The sequence below is a fragment of the Rattus rattus genome, chromosome 5 (assembly GCF_011064425.1).
Source record: "Rattus rattus isolate New Zealand chromosome 5, Rrattus_CSIRO_v1, whole genome shotgun sequence".
Lineage (NCBI taxonomy): Eukaryota > Metazoa > Chordata > Mammalia > Rodentia > Muridae > Rattus > Rattus rattus.
The window spans coordinates 140,935,236-140,956,773 of NC_046158.1; the positions used below are offsets into that span (position 1 = coordinate 140,935,236).

General features: G+C 41.7%; 1 protein-coding gene across 1 annotated transcript in view; it reads right to left on the reverse strand.

Annotated features, from left to right (window-relative positions):
* Ptprt (protein tyrosine phosphatase receptor type T) overlaps positions 1-21,538 on the reverse strand; it is a 1,079,747-nt gene that overhangs the window by 115,234 nt on the left and 942,975 nt on the right. The window contains exon 17 of the mRNA XM_032904674.1: positions 5,541-5,689. Coding sequence (XP_032760565.1) covers positions 5,541-5,689 — 149 coding nt within the window. The remainder of the gene's footprint in view (positions 1-5,540; positions 5,690-21,538) is intronic.

The window sequence follows — 21,538 nt, forward strand, 5'->3', positions numbered from 1 at the left end:
CCCTGCAGGGCTATTTTGCCTTTGTATCCTTTCTTTTCCTTCCACCTTCATAGTAGAGGGTTTGATAAAGATTAAAGATAAGGATGTTTGGAAAGGAGAATATGTGCCATTAGACACAGACTTCTTTGATAATTCCTTACACAATTTTAGGAAGATGTTTCAATATAGGGATGTATTAGTCCACTGCCAAGTGGGTTCAGTAATAAACATATGGTCTGGACAGGGTCGCTGTGAGGCTGGACTTAGAGGATCACGACAGAGCCCAGCACCTCATGGCAATCTGGGTCCATGTTTGTCCCCAGATGTAGGCATCCATGTTCAACAGAGATGAGGTGGAAGCCGTTGCTCACCTGGTAGAAGATTTACCCACGCTATCCCTAGTCTGTCTTCTGCGAGTGCTAAAGAGCTCACTCAGTGCAGCTGGCGATTGCCAAACTGTAAGTCGTGGCTCTGGTTTGAGGGTAGAAAACTCCACTTTGCCTCTAATCTCATCTCCACTGTTTCTGTGCCGTGTGACTTTGGGCATGTCTCCTTTTGCTCTCCTAGACTTTGTTTCCTCGTTTTCAAAATGGAGGTAATAGAGCGTCTACAGAGCTCCGAGGAAGCTTAAGAGTAAGATTTACACAAAGCCAAAGATCCAGCGCACAGTAGGCACGCCCCCAAGTTATCCACCTTCTGGAGTGTTTGCTACCAGAAAGCTCAGCGACAGATCCATGTTTAAATATTAGTAACCGCTGCAGGCACCTGCACATGTATGTGCGCGTGCACACTTACACACACATACAAATAAAAAATAGTAGAGTAAGTCTGTTATTTTAAAAAAATGTTTATTTGTGATGTGAGTTCCCAATTTATAATTACTTTTCTTAAAACTACTCCTGACTTAGCAGAGTAGTTAATGGCCCAATGTCTGATGATCTCCATGTGATCTAGTCTGCACGTTTAGATTCAATTATGATATAAATATATTATGATGTTCCACTGGCTTGACTTTGTTTTTATTTATAATTTCCTGATCTAAGGCTGAACTGGGTAGATAGACTTTAACCGAGACATGGAAAAATGTGTCCTGGTTCTGACTTGTCAATGGGTATGTATTCTGGATCTCATTTTCCCTACCTGTAGAATAGGCACAATATTAAGCTTACACTTTATCTATGACATGAAAATAAGGGCCCGCTATTGAAATATGTCTCACAACTAGAAATGGTTATCTGGAGGCTGGGGAGGTAGCTCAGTGGTTAAAAGTGCCTGCTGGCTTGCTGCTCTCCAGAGGACCCGAGTTTGTTTATCAGTGTCCAAGCCAGGTGGTTCACACTCCTGCAATTCTATCTCAGAGGGAGTGCTAGCTAATGGTAGTCAGTAAAAAGGAAGCTAAATGCACTGTGAGAAAGGTGAACAGCCGGGGCTCCGTGTCCTAGGGATTCGATTGCGATTTGTTTCGAAGCATTTTGTTTAGTCTGAAAATGAGCAAGGAGAAGACATAAATACAAAAGGTAAAAAAAAAAAAAGCAGACATAAGCATGATGTGTAGGGAGTGTACTTGAAGAAAGACCCAGAAAACAATCCCAGTGAGCAAAAGATCACAGGGAAAAAAATTACAAGTATTCAAGGCAGCCAAGATCAAAATCAGATTACCTAATAAAAAGCCAGCTTTTCTTTAAATGGAAAACAATGTGCATTGTTTGTCCTTGAAATGTGACATGCACAGCTTTTAAAAGAATGCCTAAGCACTCCACAGCAATAGCCCATATCTGACAGAGCCCTGTCACCCAACTGCCCCAGAGGTCATTGTTCCTATACATCATTGGGAGGTTTGACTGAATATATGTTGCCAAACACAGCAGTCACTGGTAATAGATAAGACCAGAAAACAGACCTAAGCAGGAAGAGACAGAATTTGAATAATGGCAGGACCCACCTGCTCAATAATGGAATAATTGCCCAAGGCATGTCCTTCTACAATCTTTCCTGATGTAAGGAATGTTCTCCTGTACCCCTCCACCCCCCACCCCTGTGCCTCTACACTGCTTCAGAATTTGCACATAATCTCAGTCGCTCTTAAAGACACCGATTCAGAGAAGCCAGACAGCCACTTCCTTAATGTCACAAAAATAGATTCAATTTTACATACATCAGGGTGATTTTAGAAGCAATTTTTACATCTCTAGTGTAAGCATTACTTACATTTTTTTCCCCTTCAAATCTCATCCCAGTGGTCCCATAGGGCATTTTACAAGTTATCTGATGCATTTTAGGGCATTCAAAAAAAAAAAAAAATCCCCAGCGTATGTTTATGGCTACAGCCTGAAGACACTAGATGCATAGAAAGAATTCTAAAATATTTGGTGATTCAAACAAACACATGATTCATAATAATCGAATATAACCAGTCAATTGAAATTTGTTTTTTTGTCTTTTAGAAAGAAATATCAATATCAATAAATATGCATATACAGATACATAGGGGTGCACATGGTTTTATGTATGCAGGTGTATATAGATCAAAGGTATGGATAGCAGACACATCTGATTGTTTGGGAAGACTAGCCTTGACCTTTAAAACATCCCAGGCGACCCTGCTGAATGCTTTTACTCTTTCTTTTTCATTAGTGAAGAATCCTCCTCAGTCTTCAGTGTTTTTATCTTGAGGGTCTAACTTTTCATCGCCCATGAAAACAGTGGTTGTATTTCTCTTTGAAATTCAAGGAATCAGTGAGACCTAGGTTGTTTTCCCATAGGACTAGCAAGCTCGAGACTAAAGACCTACAATTTCAGGGTCACGGTGATTGTCATGCTTGCTGGACCGTAATCTTTTGGCATCTGATGTCTTCCTGGGGAGCTTTTATAACAGGAAAAAAGTGTGCACACAAGGCTGGGATGTGCAGGAGAGTTTGGGTATGGATAACTAAAACTAGCATCATTTTTAAAGCTAAACTTGCAATGCTCAAAGTTGCAGAGCCAGGGGAACCTCTGTGCAGTTCAGGATCAACCTTTCTTCAAGTTCACACCAAGGTCATTTCCTAGCAGCTCCTCTGTGCTTCTCCAGTTCTGTGTCTGCCTCCCCTTCCTGAATCCTGCCAAATATATGAATACAGGCAATTCACCCAGATTAAGGACAGGAATGGGCCATGTGTAGGGTTAAACAGTTCCTAGATTGTCTCTTATCTCTACGAAGAGATAAAAATTAAACAGTTGCCCATAAGATTATTATATTTTTAGATATTTCTCTTAAAGGCATTATTAAACCTTAAGTTGTATTCAAACTTACATGGTCAGTAGGAGCAGAGTGATATCATGTAGCGATTGATAAGGTTTAGAGCAGTAAACAATACTATCGTGTTGTGTATCTTTTTCCAAAATGATTACCCTAAAGGAAATCTGATGGGAAAATCAGACAACTGTGGCTCATGGAACAACTGCCTCAGACTTTTGGAAAATGTCAGATTCTTGAAAAGAAAAATAAGGTCAGGAAACTTTAGGAAAACCAAAGGGAAATGACTGCCTTGGTTGGATACTGACTTACAAGCAAAAGATCCAGCATATTTTGGGGACACACAGGAACTGTAAATGTGGACTTGCATCTTCAATATCATTGGAACGACGCCATAGTTCTTAGAGGACTAATTTTATTGTGGTGTGATGAAGAGCAGTTTTACATCATAGGAACCACATACCTAATCTCTAGAGATGGAATGTTCCAGAAACCTCAACCTAACTTCTAAATAGCTCAGAAAATTCTGTTCAGTGATAGAAAGTGCAAGCAGATGCCAGTATTGAAAAAAAAAGTTACCAATCGGTGAATACAGTTAGAGGATATGAGTATTCGTTTCTTCTTAGCCTCTTTTGGGGGATATGGTGGGATTAAATTCATCTTTCCTTCCAAAGACAGCACTCCTACATTTGAACACAGTCACTGCCATCCTCAAAGTTCTGAGTACTTAACCAGGGCTTCTCTAAGAACCATCTGGATAGCATTAGAAAATCCATCACCCTCAGTCCCTGTCCTGTCTCTCATCTATCATTTTGCTTGGAGAACCTTTCAAGTTTTACACTGTGCTCAGTTTAGGGAGCTTAGATCCTTGAGAAATGGTCTATGTAACTCTGGGAAGCTGAGGCAAACATATTTCACCTACCAAATAAAATCAGCCCTACTAAGTATCTCATAGGCCAATGGTAGAAATGAATCCAGTGTGTCTGCATCATTGATGGTGCAACATTTATATTGGTTTCTTTTATTCTCTTGTGCTTTCGTTACTCCACAGCTCCCAGACAGACCATATCTAATATCTAAAGCAGTCTAATTTCGTAAAGCAGTCATTATGAAATGTGGTTGCTTCTGTCTATGATGTACAAGATATATGGTGAAAAATTTACTATCTTATTATCAAACTCAGGAAAGAACTAGCTTATAGCATGGTTGAAAGAGAAGAGCAAAGTATTTCTTAAACCTGGTCACCAGACAGGCTTATAACTACCTAACCATAGCGTTCTCCTTTGGATGAGTCAACCATGGAATTTAAACTACTTATATGAGCCAAGGACACCTTATTAACTCTGCATGAAGATGACGATAAGCTTGACCTAATAAAACTATGCTTGGGAGTTTCCAGTATGGACATGGAACCCAACAGTTTTGCGATTTTAGAGATTGTTTTTTTGAACCTCAGTTTCTGAAATATTAGGGCCAGAGACAGAGACATTCCATGACTCATCTACACTATACAGGAAATGTGAAATAGCTTTGACAATTGTCAGCCAGTAAGTTCAGTACGGAATGCTTTTTTTTTTTTTTAACCTTAAAGTCATCTCCTCCTCGTCTTCCTCCTCCTTCTTCTTAGTAACTCTTCTTATTTTTAACTTCCTGACCTGACTCTATTTAGGATGACTTGTTCCCATTCTATCTGCTCAGGCATAGATTCTAGTTGGTTGATTTTTGGTCTATATGGTTTATAGATATGTGTATATATTTGCACATGTTTATGTACATATGTAATGTGAACGTCAGCAGTGAATATAGCTACCTCAATCATTCCTTTTCTTATTTTTTAGGACATGGTGTCTCATAAGACTTGAAGCTCAGACTAGACTGAAGCTTAGGCTAGACTGGCTGGCCAGCAAACCCTTCAGAATCTCCCTGTATCCATCTCCCCAGTGTTGAGTTTGATGGTACACGCCACCCTGACTAACTTTTTCTTTGTGTCCTGGGGATTCAAACTCAGGTCTTCATGCCCATGTGACATGTTTATTGGCTGAACTACACCCCCAGTCCTATATTCTTATATTTATGGTTGTGAGCCTGGCCTTTAATGGCTGAGACATCTCTCCAGCCCCCAGTCCTATATTACTAAATATGCCTTTTACATTATGTTGGGCTACCCTAAAGCTTTGCAGGAAGAAGACACTTCGTCTCTGATATCTCAGGAAAGCATTCTGACTTGATGATCTACTGGACTTGGTCATTATGAGGGATCCACAGGAGAGACACCAGGACCAAAACTGATCATGGATACCCATTCACCTTAGACGGCTTGACTTACTGAATCCGTTAACATCCTGAGAGCTGGAGGAGAAGCCTTCATCGTTGCGGTTGGTGCTGAGCTTGGTGGTAGGTTTGTCAGTTGAGGCCACAGGCCCCATCTCCCTCTGGGCTCCACTCTGGGTCTCCTTCTGCTTCTTAGCCAGCTTCCTTTGGGACATGTGCAAGGGAAAAATTACAGTCAGATGGTTCTAGTTGCATGAGAGGACTGGGAAGGAAGGTTGGTCTCCTTCCCCATTCCCCCATCCTCAACACCGTATTTAGTTCATTCAAAAAAAGCAGAGGCAAGGCCAGCTCTCCAATATCAGGGTCAAGTAAACACGAGCCATTCTGAACCTAGAAATCATTTCATTTAGTAGGAAATAGGCAATTCAAGTTGTTTTATCCATGAAACGAGCATGTTATATAATTGAGCTTCTAATGGGAAATCAGAGAGACTCTATGATGCATCCCCCACTTTCTTAGAGGGCGGAAAAGGTCAGGATGCTCCTTCTGTTTTCATGCAACTTAACACCAACCCCCCAACAGTCTCTATTCTATCTTCTTTTTAATTATACCAAGCGATAGAGACTTTTAGTCCTCACTAGGGAACTAAAAGGTCAAAGGCATTTTTGTGGACCTAACGATCTATTTTACTTATATTCTAACTAATAAGGCTGAAGTATTTCATAAGGGATATAGTTCAGCCTTCCTCAGAGGTTGGCTAATGAAAGAAGGCACCACAGAGCAGTAGACTGAAGTAGGGGTTCATGGTTGGCAAGGGTAAAGGTTAGCCTTTTAGCTCAAAGAAAGAGAAGCCAGAGCCATACTCGATTCATAGACATTCCTAGAGAACGAGGGAGACCTTTATAATAATAATAGTGTGTAAGAGTATTTTGCAAAGTCTGGTGTAAATCTGAATTATCTGAAGATGTAGCCATCAAGATCCCCTAGTAGTCCTGAAACCAACTACTGAGGCTAAACCTCCTTTGGCATTAGACAGACTTGGATTCATAGCCTACCTCTGCAGCCTGCATGGCCCAGGTTTACTGTTTCCTGTTTATTGAACTCTTCTACCCATTTCACTGAATGACGATTAGCCTTATACAGACATAAGGATTAAATGGGGCAGCACATCTAATACACAGAACACAGTACCAGGCACATAAATGACAGCGACCACATGGGTATTGCTGTGAAGTCACTGCTGATTCAGCTGACCACATTCTGATGTCTCAACTGCTTACAGCAGTTCTACTGTGGAATTCCACCTGTCTTTGAATTATACCAAGTGACAGTGACTTTGATTCCTCACTGGGGAACTCAAAAGACCAAAGGCCTCTTCTTTTATGGATTAAAAAAATCTATTTCACTTAAATTTAAAATGATAGCGCTTAGGTATATCATAAAAGATAAAAATATGTGATGACCCTTCCTTGCATGTGGTCCCTATGGGTTTTCTCAGCACACACACACACACACACACACACACACACACACACACACACACACACACAAATATAGTCGTTATGCTCCTAGGAGATGGAAAGCTATGGGCTAAATAAGTCTTTCAAGGATAAACTTCTCCGAGTCTACTGTTCTAGTCTTCACAGAACCTGACTTTCCCCTTAATCTTTGCTATTTTTGTCTAAGACTGGAAATAATAAACATTGTAAAGAGGTAGCATAGAAATGATGTCCCAGTCATGAGATAGGTCATTTCAAGAGTTAATGACATCTCCCTTCCATAGGAGCATAGAAGGAAAGGATAAATCTGGATGGAGAAGAGGAATATTTTAAAAGAACTTATCTGGGGACCATCTCCCAACTGACAGCCTTCTCCTAAGAACACAGGTCTAATATGTAGGTATAGACTATATAGAATGAAAGATGGCACCTGTAAGTGAAGATAAAGAAGTCTTTATTTATAAAAAGGACTGCTAAAAAAAGGTTGCTGGGGACAGAAAGATGATATAACATAGAGATAAGAGACCCTGTTTACCACCTAGGGGCCCAGAGAGACAAACAGGGGAAGATCTAACCAGAATCTGTAACGAAAGAATTCAAAAGTCCAGAAGGACAGATGTTTTCTCTTAAAGGGTCTAGTCAGGCCTAGAAGAGCATACAGAGGAAATCATGGGCCACAATACCCTGACTCCTCTTTCCCCATCCCCTGACTTCCTATAGTAGCTGTTGTCAGCTGAATCTAATTAAAAGCTACAGGTGTTAAAGGACCCCTCTGAGGGAGTCCCTGAACAACACATTCTTGCAGTAAAAAACATGGCAGAGAAAAGGACAGAGTGAACATGGATCTAGGAATCTGGACCAAGAAGTAAACCGCCTTTATAATTCCTCATTTGGCCAAATTCTCAAGATCAATGCAGCCTAAAGTGGAATTGTTCATTTATTTATTCCTAAAAATTGGCCCGGGGAAGGAACTGCACTTAAGAAAAGAAACCCATTTTTTTTGGTCATTCATGGTTTGGCCACAGGCAGACTGTTGTATCATTGGAACGACTCCAGGTAGACAGAGGAAGGATGAGAAATTAAGCCTTACCCAGCCTGGCCCTTTCTACCATCCTCAGTCAATCCACAGGCAAGAAGAGTGACATAAGACAAATGAACAATTTTGCAGCTGATGACATTCAAAGTTTTATTCTTCATCCATTATCAAAAAGCAGTATGTTTAAAAATGTATATGTGACCTTCTTAATCATAAATTTGAAAGGATATACAGCAGATATTTTGCCTCCATCTAAGCTTGTTCACATTGCTCCAGCAGGAAATAAGAGGAAATCTGATAAGAGAATTAACTTGATAACTACAAATGAGTATGAATCAGCGGCTTTAATATTTCCTTCAGGGGCAGAGCTTCCAGCCAACCTCATTCTATCAGGGTAAAATAATATAGAGAGCTGTCTTCAACACAAATCATTGGCCTCCAAAGGAATAATAATATTCGAAAGAGGTCTCACTGATTCTTAGAAAATGACGTTTTATAGAAATATTTGGGTTGAGCCAAATACCTATATAAAAAAAAAAAAAAAGAAAAAAAAAAAAGGAAAGAAATATGGACCTCTCCAAAACATAGGGATATTTAAAAAATTTAAAAATTGAACCATAAACATCAGCTACATGACATCTATATTAGCTACATTTACATAAAAATACCAGAGACAATGCACTTTTTAACAGAAAAGGTTTCTTACTAGTCATTGACTGGATGGCCCCACTTGATTCTTTGCCTCTAGTAAGGGCTGCAGATTTTATGTGTACACAGCAGACAGAGCAAACTGTTTGGTATAAGAGCCAGGAAGCAAAATGATTTGCATAGGCTGAGGCCTTAAAATTCCCTCCTTTGGCTTAAGGACCTCCACTAAGCCTTACAGTTCCACAGTACCTCATAGCACCTTACAGTGGGCTGGAGGCCCAACACACGATCCTTTGGGTTTGGGGTGGGGCTCCTCCAAACCATAGCAGTGTTCTGGGTGTGTAGCCCATGGCTGGCTAAAACCTCCTGCTCTTTTTGGTGATAGAAGTCCTGTGTGCTTTGGTAATGGAAATCTTATCTGAGTGTTTTGGCGATAAACCCAGCCTTAAAAGTGGAAATGGAAGAGGCACAGAGAAAAGAAAACACAAACTCAAAACTAGAGATCTATCTCTGTCGTTCACAATTCAAACCTTAAAAATTAAAAATAATACTGGCATCAGGGACAAATTGGTATTTCTTGACATTACCAAAGAAGTTAACCTCTCTTTCCCCCTTTTATTCGGTTCCCTTCTGGAGAAAACTTAAATCTGAAAATACCCAAGATCTTTAAAAGGTGGACTGGGGCTCGGCTTAGCCGTCCATATCTCCTAGCAAACGGGATCTGTGCCCCCTACCCCACACTGCGCAACACTCTTGGCCTGGATGTTTTCCTATTCCTTTCCACTGGGCATCTCTCTTCATCCTTCAAGTTGAAAGTCATTCCAATGTCAGACCTTCTCTGAGGCTTCTTGCTGCTCCACTAACAGAACTGTAATTTTCTCCTCTCGGGCTAACTCATTCTTTGAACAAATATTTGAGCACACACATGTATCGGGCTCTGTTAAGTGTAAAGAAAGCCTCGTCTTCTTCACCTTGACCCTCTGCAAACCCAGAAGTAAATGACCAAGACAAGCATTAAATAAGTAAGTGCAGACGTGGAGAATGCAGAGAAGAAATATTTGGAGCTATGAGAGAGTTAACCCTTGGTTTGAACTCTGGCTGGACACCAGGTAAGGTATCAACACTGAGTCAGCCAAGACCATATCCACTCCTGTGTTAGTCACTCAACTCTCACCCACTAGGAAGCCCCTCTCGGGAGAAGGGCTTTTGACTCCTTGTACCCACTCCAATTTCTTGCTGAGGATCTGGCACAGCCCACACGATAAATTTGTTGCACAAATTTCCATTTAAAAACGCTATGATTTGAAGTATAGAAAAGATGGTTATCCTGCTCTAAGTACAAATTATAACCACTTCAAAAGTCATAAGTACAGGCAGAGAGGAGAGGAGCTCTGCATGGCATCAGTTCATGCCTTGGGATATCTTGGGTAGATAACTCAGCATTTTTTTCTTACAATATTTGCAGAGTTAGTGGAATATTCACAGAAGTCTGTCTGTTTGTTAACCTTAGATCCCACAGACAGAATATTAAAAAATAAAACAAAAACACCCAAACATCATAAAATAGTCATGTCTCTTGGGGTGGTCCTCTCATTAAATAGGGTGTGGGTCCTTAGGGCCCTTTAACACTCAAGTAACTGTGACTCTTCTGAACTTACAAATAGTTCTCTATTGGTTTTGTGATTCTTGTCAGTTGGGTCACTGGATTTCACCAGCAGGGGGTACCAGAAGCTGAAGAAAGAAGAGCATGGGCAGAAGCCTATGGACTCCTCTGCTCGACATTCCTAGAGCTGGAGAATATTTCAAGACAGTAACCTGAACCAACTGGAAAAGGGATCTCTCCTGTTGAAGACTACTTCATCCTTTTCCTAAAATAATTTTCTTCCCCTTCGTTCATGAGCTTTTTTTTTGACAAGTAGTTAATATGAACTTACTTTATACCTGTGGCTGCTAGACAGGATGTCCCGACTAATACAAAACAGACACAAGTCCATTCCAGTTCCTGCTGGGGATGTGAGGATCCCCACTGCTAGAAGGGTTCAAGCACAGACTGGAAACTTTCTTGGAAGAGAGGCAAATGAGGGAGTCCTACTCTCCCCCCCTTTCTCCTTCTCTCTTCTCTTGGAACAGGGTCATGCAGCACCCAGATAATTACTGGAAATCTTGGCAGTTCCATTTCAAAGATTTTTCCTGGAAATGACCAGCCATGCATGCCCTCCTGGATAGACACACAACAGTCACTTTTTCCTTCCCAGGGGGCTTTATCTCGGATCCACCCTTCGGTTGTATCTTTGGGCAGAATATCTTGGTAATTCTCAGAAACTTGAATTCTTGTAGCCCATAGAATGCAAAGAAGAGGGGGAGAGAGAGATGAGAGAGAGAGAGAGAGAGAGAGAGAGAGAGAGAGAGACAGAGAGAGACAGAGAGAGACAGAGAGAGACAGAGAGAGAGACCGAGAGACCATAAAGGGTGCCACAGATGAATTAAAAGTAAACCCTCTTCACACACTTTACAGAGGTAGACCACATGACTGACCCTCTATCTATGATTGCCCCTCACAAAAAGGAGGAAGACCCTAGTCTCATAGAAGAGACTCCCTCTCACTAAGCTTGGAGCAAGGGTTCTTAGCCAAGGCACCCAGCACCCAAGTAGGAGCTATAGAAGAACCTAGTCCCTGTTTTCTGCCTTTAAATCCAGACACCTGTTCCAACATTCTCCTACCTCTCTTCTAGGGACGGGATTAGAGATGCAAATTAGATGACACTACCCTCTGCTGAGGAAACCACATACTTTGATGGCAGGACACTGAGAAATCGAGTTGTAAGTTTTCTTCCCGCTGGCTAGCTTTCATCTAACGCCAGAAGGAAAAGCCGGCTGCCTGCTGGAGGATAAAAGCTATCAATAGTTTTACCCAGCTGCGAGCCCTCTGAGCTGCAATACTAACCTTACCAGGAAATCTGCGGCCACGGGTGCAGCAGTGATGACCGATAAAGGGCTGGCTGGCAGCTGTTGGATTGGCCTTAAGGTTTGCAGCAAGGAGGAAACTCAGGCCTGGCACTGTAAACCTGATCACCAGCCCATGAGAAGGAGGTCAGACGTCACAGGGTGAACGTACAGTTGTTCCTTTGCTGTAGGGACAAGGTGACAAAGGGCCCTCTAAATACTTATGTTTATACGTGTAGTTCCGTGCTTCTCCTAGTCCTGGTCAGAGAGGCTTCTTTTGAAAGTGGCAACAGTTAATGCCGAGACTCATTAAGCATCGAAGTGGATCAAAGCTATGAGAACAGCTGAGTACTGCATGTTCATCCCTAACTGAGGTATTCATTTTACCAAAGCTTAGAGAACATCGCTGAAGAGGGGCAGAAAGAGCCCAATGGTGGGAAGGAGAGTTAGTTGAGAAATGCCGTCTTCTGAGCACAACATATTTGTTGCACCCACAAAGGCATAGCAACAGTGGTTGCCTGGACTCAGCCTGCTCAGTGCTGAGCCTCTCAACATGGAAGGGGGTACAGTTGATGGAGCCCCATTTGTCTCTGAGGAATGAGAGGCAGTGAACAGTCGTGGGGAGAGAGGAAGTCATATTCCTCAGTGGAGTATGCATTGGTCAAGTGTTCTTCCCCAAGTAAATAACCCCCCACCCATGCTCATGCAAGCCGGCCAGTGAAAGTAACGGACGAAAGTAGGAGAGGAACTTATTGCAAAGAAGCAGTGGTTTGAGGGAGGGAGAAGAGGTAAGAGAGGGTAATGGTTGTGGTGGTGATATGGGCAAAGCACATTATATATGGTATACACACGCACACACACACACACACACACACACACAAACACACTCACACGAAATGGTGAAAGTGTAGAAATAAAATTTTTAAAAAGCAGATTCAGCACGTGACCCACAACTCCAATCTCTTATAAACACAGCACAATAAAAACCTTAAAACCCAAACTCCACGAACTCAGATTTCTTGTAACCAAGGTAGAGGCTTAGCTACACCATATAAGAGTCAATAATATGGCCCGAGGACATGAACGTGTGCAGGGTTTATAGTGTATTACAGCATTTTCTCTTATACCCAGTTGGGGATGGGGAAAGAGTTAACCCTTAGACAATAGCGACAGACAGTGTGACATTCAAGCTCAGTCCCTTGTTAGACTACCACGTGAGTAAGCTACCATACCACATAATAACAAGGTAAAGACTGGAGTGATGTAGCTTACAGCCAAGGAATACCACAGATCACCGGCCATCCTTAAATGCTATTTAATTTTATTTAGTTTCTCTCTCTCTCTCTCTCTCTCTCTCTCTCTCTCTCTCTCTCTCTCTCTCTATTTATGTGGGTACACATAAACTGCGATTGATCTGCATGGAAGCAGAGGTCACCCTTGGGTGTTCTTTTTCAGGAACCATCCACCTTGGTTTTTGGAGGCAGGGCATCTCATTGGCCTGGAGCTTGCTGAGGATGCCAAGCTGGCTGGCCAATCTACTCAGGGAATCACTAGACTCTACCTTGACAGTGCTAAGAGGACAAGTCAAATAAGCTCCCCCTTTGTTCATGTTGGTTCTTGGGACAAAACTCAGGGTCTTACGCTTGCAGAGCAAACACTTTCCTTGTTGAGCCACATCCCCAAGGCAGAGGAGAAATTCTAGTTGTTTGAAGCCAGCCAGAATGCAGTACTTTGTCAAGTTGCTTTAAAAAACTAATGCAATTATAATAAAATATGTATACAGTACTGTGCTCATTTAACAAGCATTTGTACTACGCTTCCTTTACTCCAGACACTGTTCAAAGACTGTACAGTGTATCGGGGACTTTAGCTTTAATAATGATATGGTAAGCAGCAGTATTACCAACACCTCACAGATGAAGAAGCAGGCAACAGACTTGAAAAGATTCGCATAAAAATACCCAAACTTTCCAGAGGCAGAGCTGAGACTCAAACCCAGGCAGCCAAGGGTCTGGATGCTCTCTAAGAATTTTATTGTTGTTATGTCCATCAAAGCATATGGCTTTCTCATCTGGCTCTCTTCCTCCCAGGCAATCAGACACCCACACATGTGTATATCTGACGAGAGTTCATATCACATGACGAGCATCTTGTCTACCCACTGCCTCTGCTAAGTACCTGTTCTGAGACCTTGTTGCCTTCCCCTCTCTTTGTGTTGGAGCTTCCCTCTTTTCTAAGGTTGGTAAAGTTACACAAGTATCAACAGGAACAGATGATCTTATGGTTTGAATGCCCAAGGGACAGTGGCTGTCACCTGACACCTCCAGCCCTCTGCTATCTAGCTCTCTGTGTCACTGCCTCTGAGGGTCTATGTCTGCATTTTTCTCCTAACCATGTCTGTCTCTCCTGAAACATTTTTTTAGATCCCACTGGAAGGCTCCCGAGTTGGCCCAGACAGATCCAGCCTAGCACAGGGCGTGTAACACTTCCATATGCACATATGGACAGAGACACTGTCCCTGAAGCCTGAAGTGGTGTCTAATGGAAAAAGTTTGGACTCTCAAGCCAGACTGATGAAGCTCAAACCATAATCTATCATTCATTTACTAGCTCTGTAGTCTTGGGGAGTTTCTCACTCAGTTCCCGCATGTGTCAGCTAGTGTGGAACATTGCGAATTCTTTTACTGCTCAAGGGTAGATATGGTGTTAAAGAATTTACACCTAGATGTGCTGCCGACAGAGTACACCTTATACACGATGCTTGTTGAGTAATAAACAGTGGGGAGGAAAGCAGCTCTTCGTAGGAAAGTGAGAACAGAATGCACAGTTCAGGTGCTGGGTGTTCGCATGAATGCTTTTAAGCTACAGAGTTCTGAAAGCCCTCGCATAGGGAGACAGCCTTTGCAATTTTAGTGCTATGGAAATAGCGTTGACCTTAGCCCTGGACTGCCTAGGTTGTAACTATCTGTGTAATCATGATAAAGGCTCCATCTTCACGGGGGTAGTGAGAGCTTCCTCTGCAGGATACTTAGATATATTCTCATCCACAGAAATGACTCGTACTGATTAAAAGTAGTCACTTGTGGCTGAGGTGATGGCTCGGTTGATAAAGTGCTGGCCTTGCAAGCAGGAAGAGCGGAATTTGGTCCTCCAGAACCAAGTTAATAAAAGAAAGCCAACATAGGGGCCCATACTTGTAATCTCAGCACTGTGAGACAGGAACGGGCAAATGCCTGGTATTTGTTAACCAGTCTGGTCTCCTAGGTGCGTTCCAGGCCAATGGACAGACCAGGAAAGGGAGAAGTAATCACAATCTCAAAAAGTGAAGAAAAGTGAAAACGAGCAAATAACTAAAGTAGATGGCACCTGAGGAATGACAGGTCTTCTACATACATGTACATGAAACCTAATACACACACGCACCTACATGTTCACAAATACACATCATCATCATCCTCATCACAGCCGTCACTATCATCGCCATCGTCCACTGCCAAGCATGGAGTAGCTCTTCTTTCGGCATTATCTGAGGTTTTTTTGATTTGTTTTTAACCTTTTAAAATGATTTATTTATGTATTTATTTAAATGTAGAAGTGCACACTTACATGTCAGATCCCTTTATAGATAGTCATGAGCCACCATGTGGTTGCTGGGAATTGAACTCAGGACCTCTAAGAAGAGCAGCCAGTGTTCTTAACTGCTGAGCCGCTCACCATCACCTGTGTTTTGTTTTGATCTGCTCCCTGACAGGAGCGCTCCAAGAAACCAAGGTAACTATTTTTCCTATCTGCACCTCTTGTCCCTCCTCACTTGGTCCGAATCTTGCTTCCATGACAACAGGCCAAGCTAAACACCAAACTAGATACTCCCACAGGTGCTCATAGGTTCAGTTTCTATTGACACAAGTTGTAAGAAGTTGGATTATCTGGACCAGAAAGATTCCTAGGGCCTTCACCCCCCTATCCTACCTAGAGACCCTTATAACATCAACTCAGAAGATATTCAGTCCCTTCCTGCCGGCCACAAGAACGCATGCCCTCTGCAGACAGCCTGATCCAATAGCACACTGCCCTGTATAGGGGGCATGTAGCACACATTAGCTTCTATGTGTTTTTCTGGACTCCAGCATCTACCTCAGTACTTAGCACAGTATTTCCAGTGCTTTTATTATGTTCTATGAGTGGAAGGATGGATGGATAAAGCTTTCATATTTGAAATTCCCCATGACTTCAGATTCGACACTGTTCTGTCCAAAGTGGCTGTACTGGACCGACTCATCCTTACTGTTGTCGAAATGGACTCCATTCTGCCGAGGTGAATAGCAAGGGTTCTCCAGTCTGTGCGACGCCACAGTCATCTATTATGTTTGGGTTGGGTTCCATTCTCAGGATTTTAGAATTTGCAAGTCCAGGGTAAAACTCAAAATCTGTACATTTCCAAGTTCCCAGAAGATACTGGGCACTGTCCCTTGGGAAGTACTCGTCCATAGGACATCGTCCCTTGGTCAAGAGAGGAACAAATGTCACTTCTTTTCTCTCCTTCCTCTGTTAGTACCCAGGACCACACTTAGCCCCTCCCACTGTCACTGGACTTAGGGATGAGGATGATTAAAGCTTGGTCTTCTACCTTCTTGAGACTTTAAGGAAATATAAACAATAATGAAAATAAAGGACATAACCTATACAATAAAGTGACTCTGGACCACTCTAGCTCCCATATACACTAATTCTTTCAACTGTGGCAGTACAGATATTAATGTTTGTTAGCATCCTTGAGCTCAACCTTCTAGATGCCAGGGCCTCAATTACTCTTGGATATAACATTAAAAATGTCTCTGGCTGGGTGTGCTGGCACACATTATAATCCCAGCCCTTGGGAGACTAACACAGGAGACCTCACAATCGGAAGCCAGTCTGTACTACACTGTGAACCCCTGTTTTCAGAAAGAAAAGATCTGTGAGCACTGTCAAATATTTTGGGGGTCAGAGTTGGGGTTTTTTTCCTACCAGTAGTACATATGTTTAAATGGAATATTTTCATTTTTCCTAGATTCTACCGTGTGTAGTTGGTACCTTAAAAACAGCTTGAAGCTTCTTAACAGCACCGTGAAGTGGTGGTTATTGCTATTTGTTTTATTGATGAGAAATCCTGGGCCCAGGAGGGTTAATTCTAAACTCATAAACTGGGTAAAGGGAACAGGTGGGTTTGAAGCCCAATTCTTCAATCCTCAGAGCCTGCTGTCTCTCTCACCTCCTCTGGAGCTTCGGTTTAATAGCATGCAATCCGTTACAGCCTCATAAATGTCTAACAATGGGGATGAGGCTCAGTAAATTACAATACATCCCCTGGATGGAATATTATACAGCTATTAAAATGATGGAGTGCCATTAAAGATGAAAACTGTGTAACAACATGGAAAAATGCTAAGTGGATTGCATTAAGTTAAAAATACTAAAAAATAAAACCGGGTCTACATTGTGATTACCACCACTAGGTAGTATATCTGTGTGTATGGCTGATAGAAAAGCGAAGACATTAAGGATAATTTTCCTTTCCTTTCCGCTTTTGATGTTCCTTATTATCATAGTGGCTTTGTGATTTTTATTTCTAAGCAGTAGCAGGATACTGTTGAAATTCAGGCCATTAGGATTGCCACAGATCCACTTGAACTACTGGAACTTGTGCTTCTTTGAGTCCATTGAGCATGGCAAAGGGTTGCTGACCCTATTTCCCCAAAACAGCAATATCACAAATACGTTTTTGAATACAGGACCCTTTCATTGCCTTGTCAAGCTTCCTTGAAGCACAGCAAGCCACAGTTCGAGAGACAATCGCCCTGAGGGCATCAGCGTAGGTCACTCAGGGAGCAGGGGCCATTAGGAACATGCAGTCTCAGACTGGCAGACGTGTTTCTCTGTTAAAGGCATGGAGCGGTGTGCTGGTCTCATGTATTATGCATCAGGAGTGGCCTGGCACCCTGGCTTGGCTGTGCAGGAGAGGCCTTGCAAAAGGAACATCTGATGAACTGATTGGTATGTCAAAATGTCATTAAGGATAAATTAATGGACGTGTTACTTTGGCCGTAAGAGACAGTGCCAGCAAGACATCAGGCAGCCGGCAGGTTGTTTTCTTGCCCAAGACAGACGGCGGCTCGCAATGCAGATTCATGGTCTTTATGCGTTGTGAGACGCTTTGTAGGGAGAAGAATAAACAGAGATGCTCCAGCACTTAAGCGCCGTAAAATCACAAGCATGAGATAAATTAATTAGTGTACACCAAGAAGGCGGCTTGTCTGTCTGCACTCCTGGGGAAAGCAAGGATAGATAGCATTGGGCTAGAAATGACAGGTCCCAACTCCAGCCTCCAGAGAAAGCAGTTGAGTTTAATGGGTGATCATAAACTGCAGCTGATGGGAAGATAAGCCTGGTCTGGATTTGTTTTCATTTTTAAGAAAAACAAAAGAAAATAAACAAACAAACAAAAAAGACTTCTCCCTACTGCTTCCAAGCCCTTTTGTGACTCCGGGTCAGATGTACAGGGAACTGGAGAGACCTGGGAATTGGCTTTCCTTCTATCACCAAGGAGGAAGGATTATAATACCCCAATATTTCTGGAGCTACTCTTGGGGTTTCTTCTACGATCCTAGATAGGGAGTGCTTCATTCTCCTATACCGGGAGGCTCACCACCTTACAGTTAGCCTGCCCCATTGTTAAATCATCAATATCAAAAAGCTCTTTGGTTTTCCCTAGCAAATTTCTTCTTGCAATTAAATACTAAGCTGTTCCGGGGTGGAGACTCTGGGTTCTCTCTGCTTCACTGGAGGAAAAGGAAGATCAGGAAAGGTGAATGATTGCTAAGATTACATGTCTAGTCCATGGCAGGACCATGATCCAAAGATCAAATCTTGATGTCTTAACTACCTACCTCTCAGTTGCAAGTGCTGTAACTACCACTCACTGGATGGGGCCTGATTTGCAGAGCAATGCAGCTTATAGTAAGGCACAAATATGGGAACTTCCTTTGGGTATATCCTGGGCACTTTGATGAACATCTGACTTGGTTTTGCCAGCCAATCTTTCATACAAACTTATTTTTTATGGGAAGTAAGTTATTTTTCCACTTAAGACTTACTCTGATTTGCCTTTTGAAAGTTAAATCAATTGGAATAATTGTTTTCCAAAATATGGAAATCAGTTTTATCCCGATATACTAACAATGAACAATGAGAACCGGAATTTGAAAACATCAATGCCATTTGTAATGGCATGGAAAGAATGAGAGCTTCAGGCATCAATGCAAAGGTCACACGGAGGACTACACATCAAAAACTATGACAAAGGGTGATTCAAAACAAAACAAAGGCAAGAAGCTAGGCGTGTTAGTGAAATCTGCAGGCCAAATATTACAGAAGCTGAAGTAGGAGATTAGAAAGTTCAAGTTCAGAATGTCTACATGGTGAATTTATGACCAGGCTGTCTACATGGTGAGTTTATGACCACGCTGTCTACATAGTGGGATCATGACCAGGCTATCTACATGGAGGGTTCGTGACCAGGCTGTCTACATGGTGGCTTCATGACCACGCTGTCTACATGGTGGGTTCACAACAAGAATGGCTTGCATTGTGAGTTTAAGTCCAGCATGACTGAATAATGAGTTAAAGTCGAGGCTGAGTACTCAGTGAGTTCAAGATAAGGCTGAGGTACATTTACATTCTCTTGTGACTGCCCAGCCTACTGCCCTTTGTAGTATAGTTCATAAGCCTGTTTTCTTCTAAAAGAGAATCAAAAAAGACTCGCGCAAACTAAGAGGCCAACAATATTTCTAGGGCAAAGACTTGAGGTCACAGGGACTGCAGTGCTCACATGGTCAATGAGAAGACTTACGCAACCCCAACCAAGAGCCAGAATGATTCTTTCCAATACATGGAATCACCATCATGTATTTATTTTAAAAGAAGGAAAAAATAATCTTCAAGCCTCAACTGCCCAGAAAAGATCACCTGGGACATATTATGTTAAATAAGTTCGCCATTTGACTACTCTATAATCAGTTACTCCTGTGTCTGGTACAGAGGAATTTAAATCAAATCTTTCCACAGCAGAACCCTTTTATAGGACATTATTATAAACAAAAAATGTGTTAAGAGATTACATTTAAAAGTGGGACTCAAGAGGCCTGTTTAGAAAACAATCACAAAACAACCTCTACCCTCTCCTCTCTTAATCTCTGCCCTTATTTTTCCAATGTGGATTATAAATTTCATACCAATTATAAGAAGACAAATGACTTCTCCATTTAATTTCTTGTCTCATTTATACAGGGAGTGTATTTAAAGGCATAAATTATTTCTTATGTGGTTTTCTGCCTATATCTTTTTGTAATATAATCTGAGGCCATAGTTACACACTTTCGGGTAAGACTCAACTTTGAACTCTATTCATTACATGTTACCTTTGGACTAGGACTTCTAAGTGGCTCCGTGGAGCAGAGTCTGTGGTTCTTGTTAGTGTTATTTCCATGCAGAGAAATATCTTTCAGAATCTCTGGCACATGCATCTCGCACACATCATAAAATCATGGCAATAGTAATGGCATCTTTGTGTTCTTTTTCTCAGGAAGCCCTTGTCCCTGGTCAGTTTTGTGAGCTTTCCTTTTCTTAAATTGAAAACCCAATTTTCTCATTGGGTTGACATAAAGGCTCTATGAAATGCCGGTGTGAAAGACATTTGTAAATTGCAGAGTAACAATAGACATAATGGGACTGGAGAGATGATGGCTCAGCAGTGATGAACCCTTGCTGCTCTTACAGAGGATCTAAATTTGGTCTGTGGTACCTACATCAGGTGGCTCACCATCTTCCGCAACCCAAACTCCTGGTGATCTGGTGCCCTTTCCTGGCTTTCCGGGATATAGATACACACATATGCATGGGAATACAGAGAGAAATACAGATACACAAATACATAAATACAATTTTTTAAAAAAAATTTTGAAAATAGAAGTAGACATAAAGCCAAAATATAATAATAATATATATACATATACTGTACTCAGTGCACAGCACACAGATGGTGTATGTCTTCCACATTTTCAAAATCCATTTGTAAGAGGATGGGCATGTTTATACTGATTTAAACAACACACAAGGTGCCCAAGCTTCAAGACATCATATGGTTCTCTCCTGATGTGTATAACTTTTACTTTTTTGTCTCAGATAATTTAAAAATGTTTTAAAGGAGACCTAGCCTCCATGCTTGTATAACATTATCTTATCTTGTCCTGGTAAGTCTGCATGGTGGCTCTCTAATTTGGCATTACGATTCTTAATTCACAGATGAGGAAACAGAGGTAGATTAGATGTCCAAGTCAAAGTAAGACCCTGAATCAAAATACAGGAAAAAAGTAAAGGAAGAAGGAAGGAAGGAAAGGAGGGAGGGAGGGAACAACTAAGTGAGGGAAATGGGGTAGAGTGCTAAAGTTCAGTAGCTGAACCCAAATCTGTACCTTTTGCAATAGGATTGTTTACAGCGTGGTTATTATTCTCCTCTCCAGTCCAAACAAAATCAGTATGCAACACCCTTAACTGATGAGAGGTGAGATTCCAGAATTCTAATGTACTAAGCATGTTCCCCCCAACCCCATCCTGGTGACTTGGGAACGTATCCATGGTAATATGGTCAAAATATCCACCACGAAGTCTCCTATTTAAAAACAGAAACAAAACAAACAAAGCAAAATAACACCTTAGGCCCCACTACTTCCTGGTACCTTTTGTGTTTAAAGAAAAGATAGGGAAGAAAAAAGAAAAATGGCACAAAATTCTATTCCCATAGTTTAGATCTGAGATTAGTTTTTTTTTATAGGAGGGTTTCTTCTTATCCTGTTGATACCCAGATGATAAATGGTATGGGGAAGAAAGAAT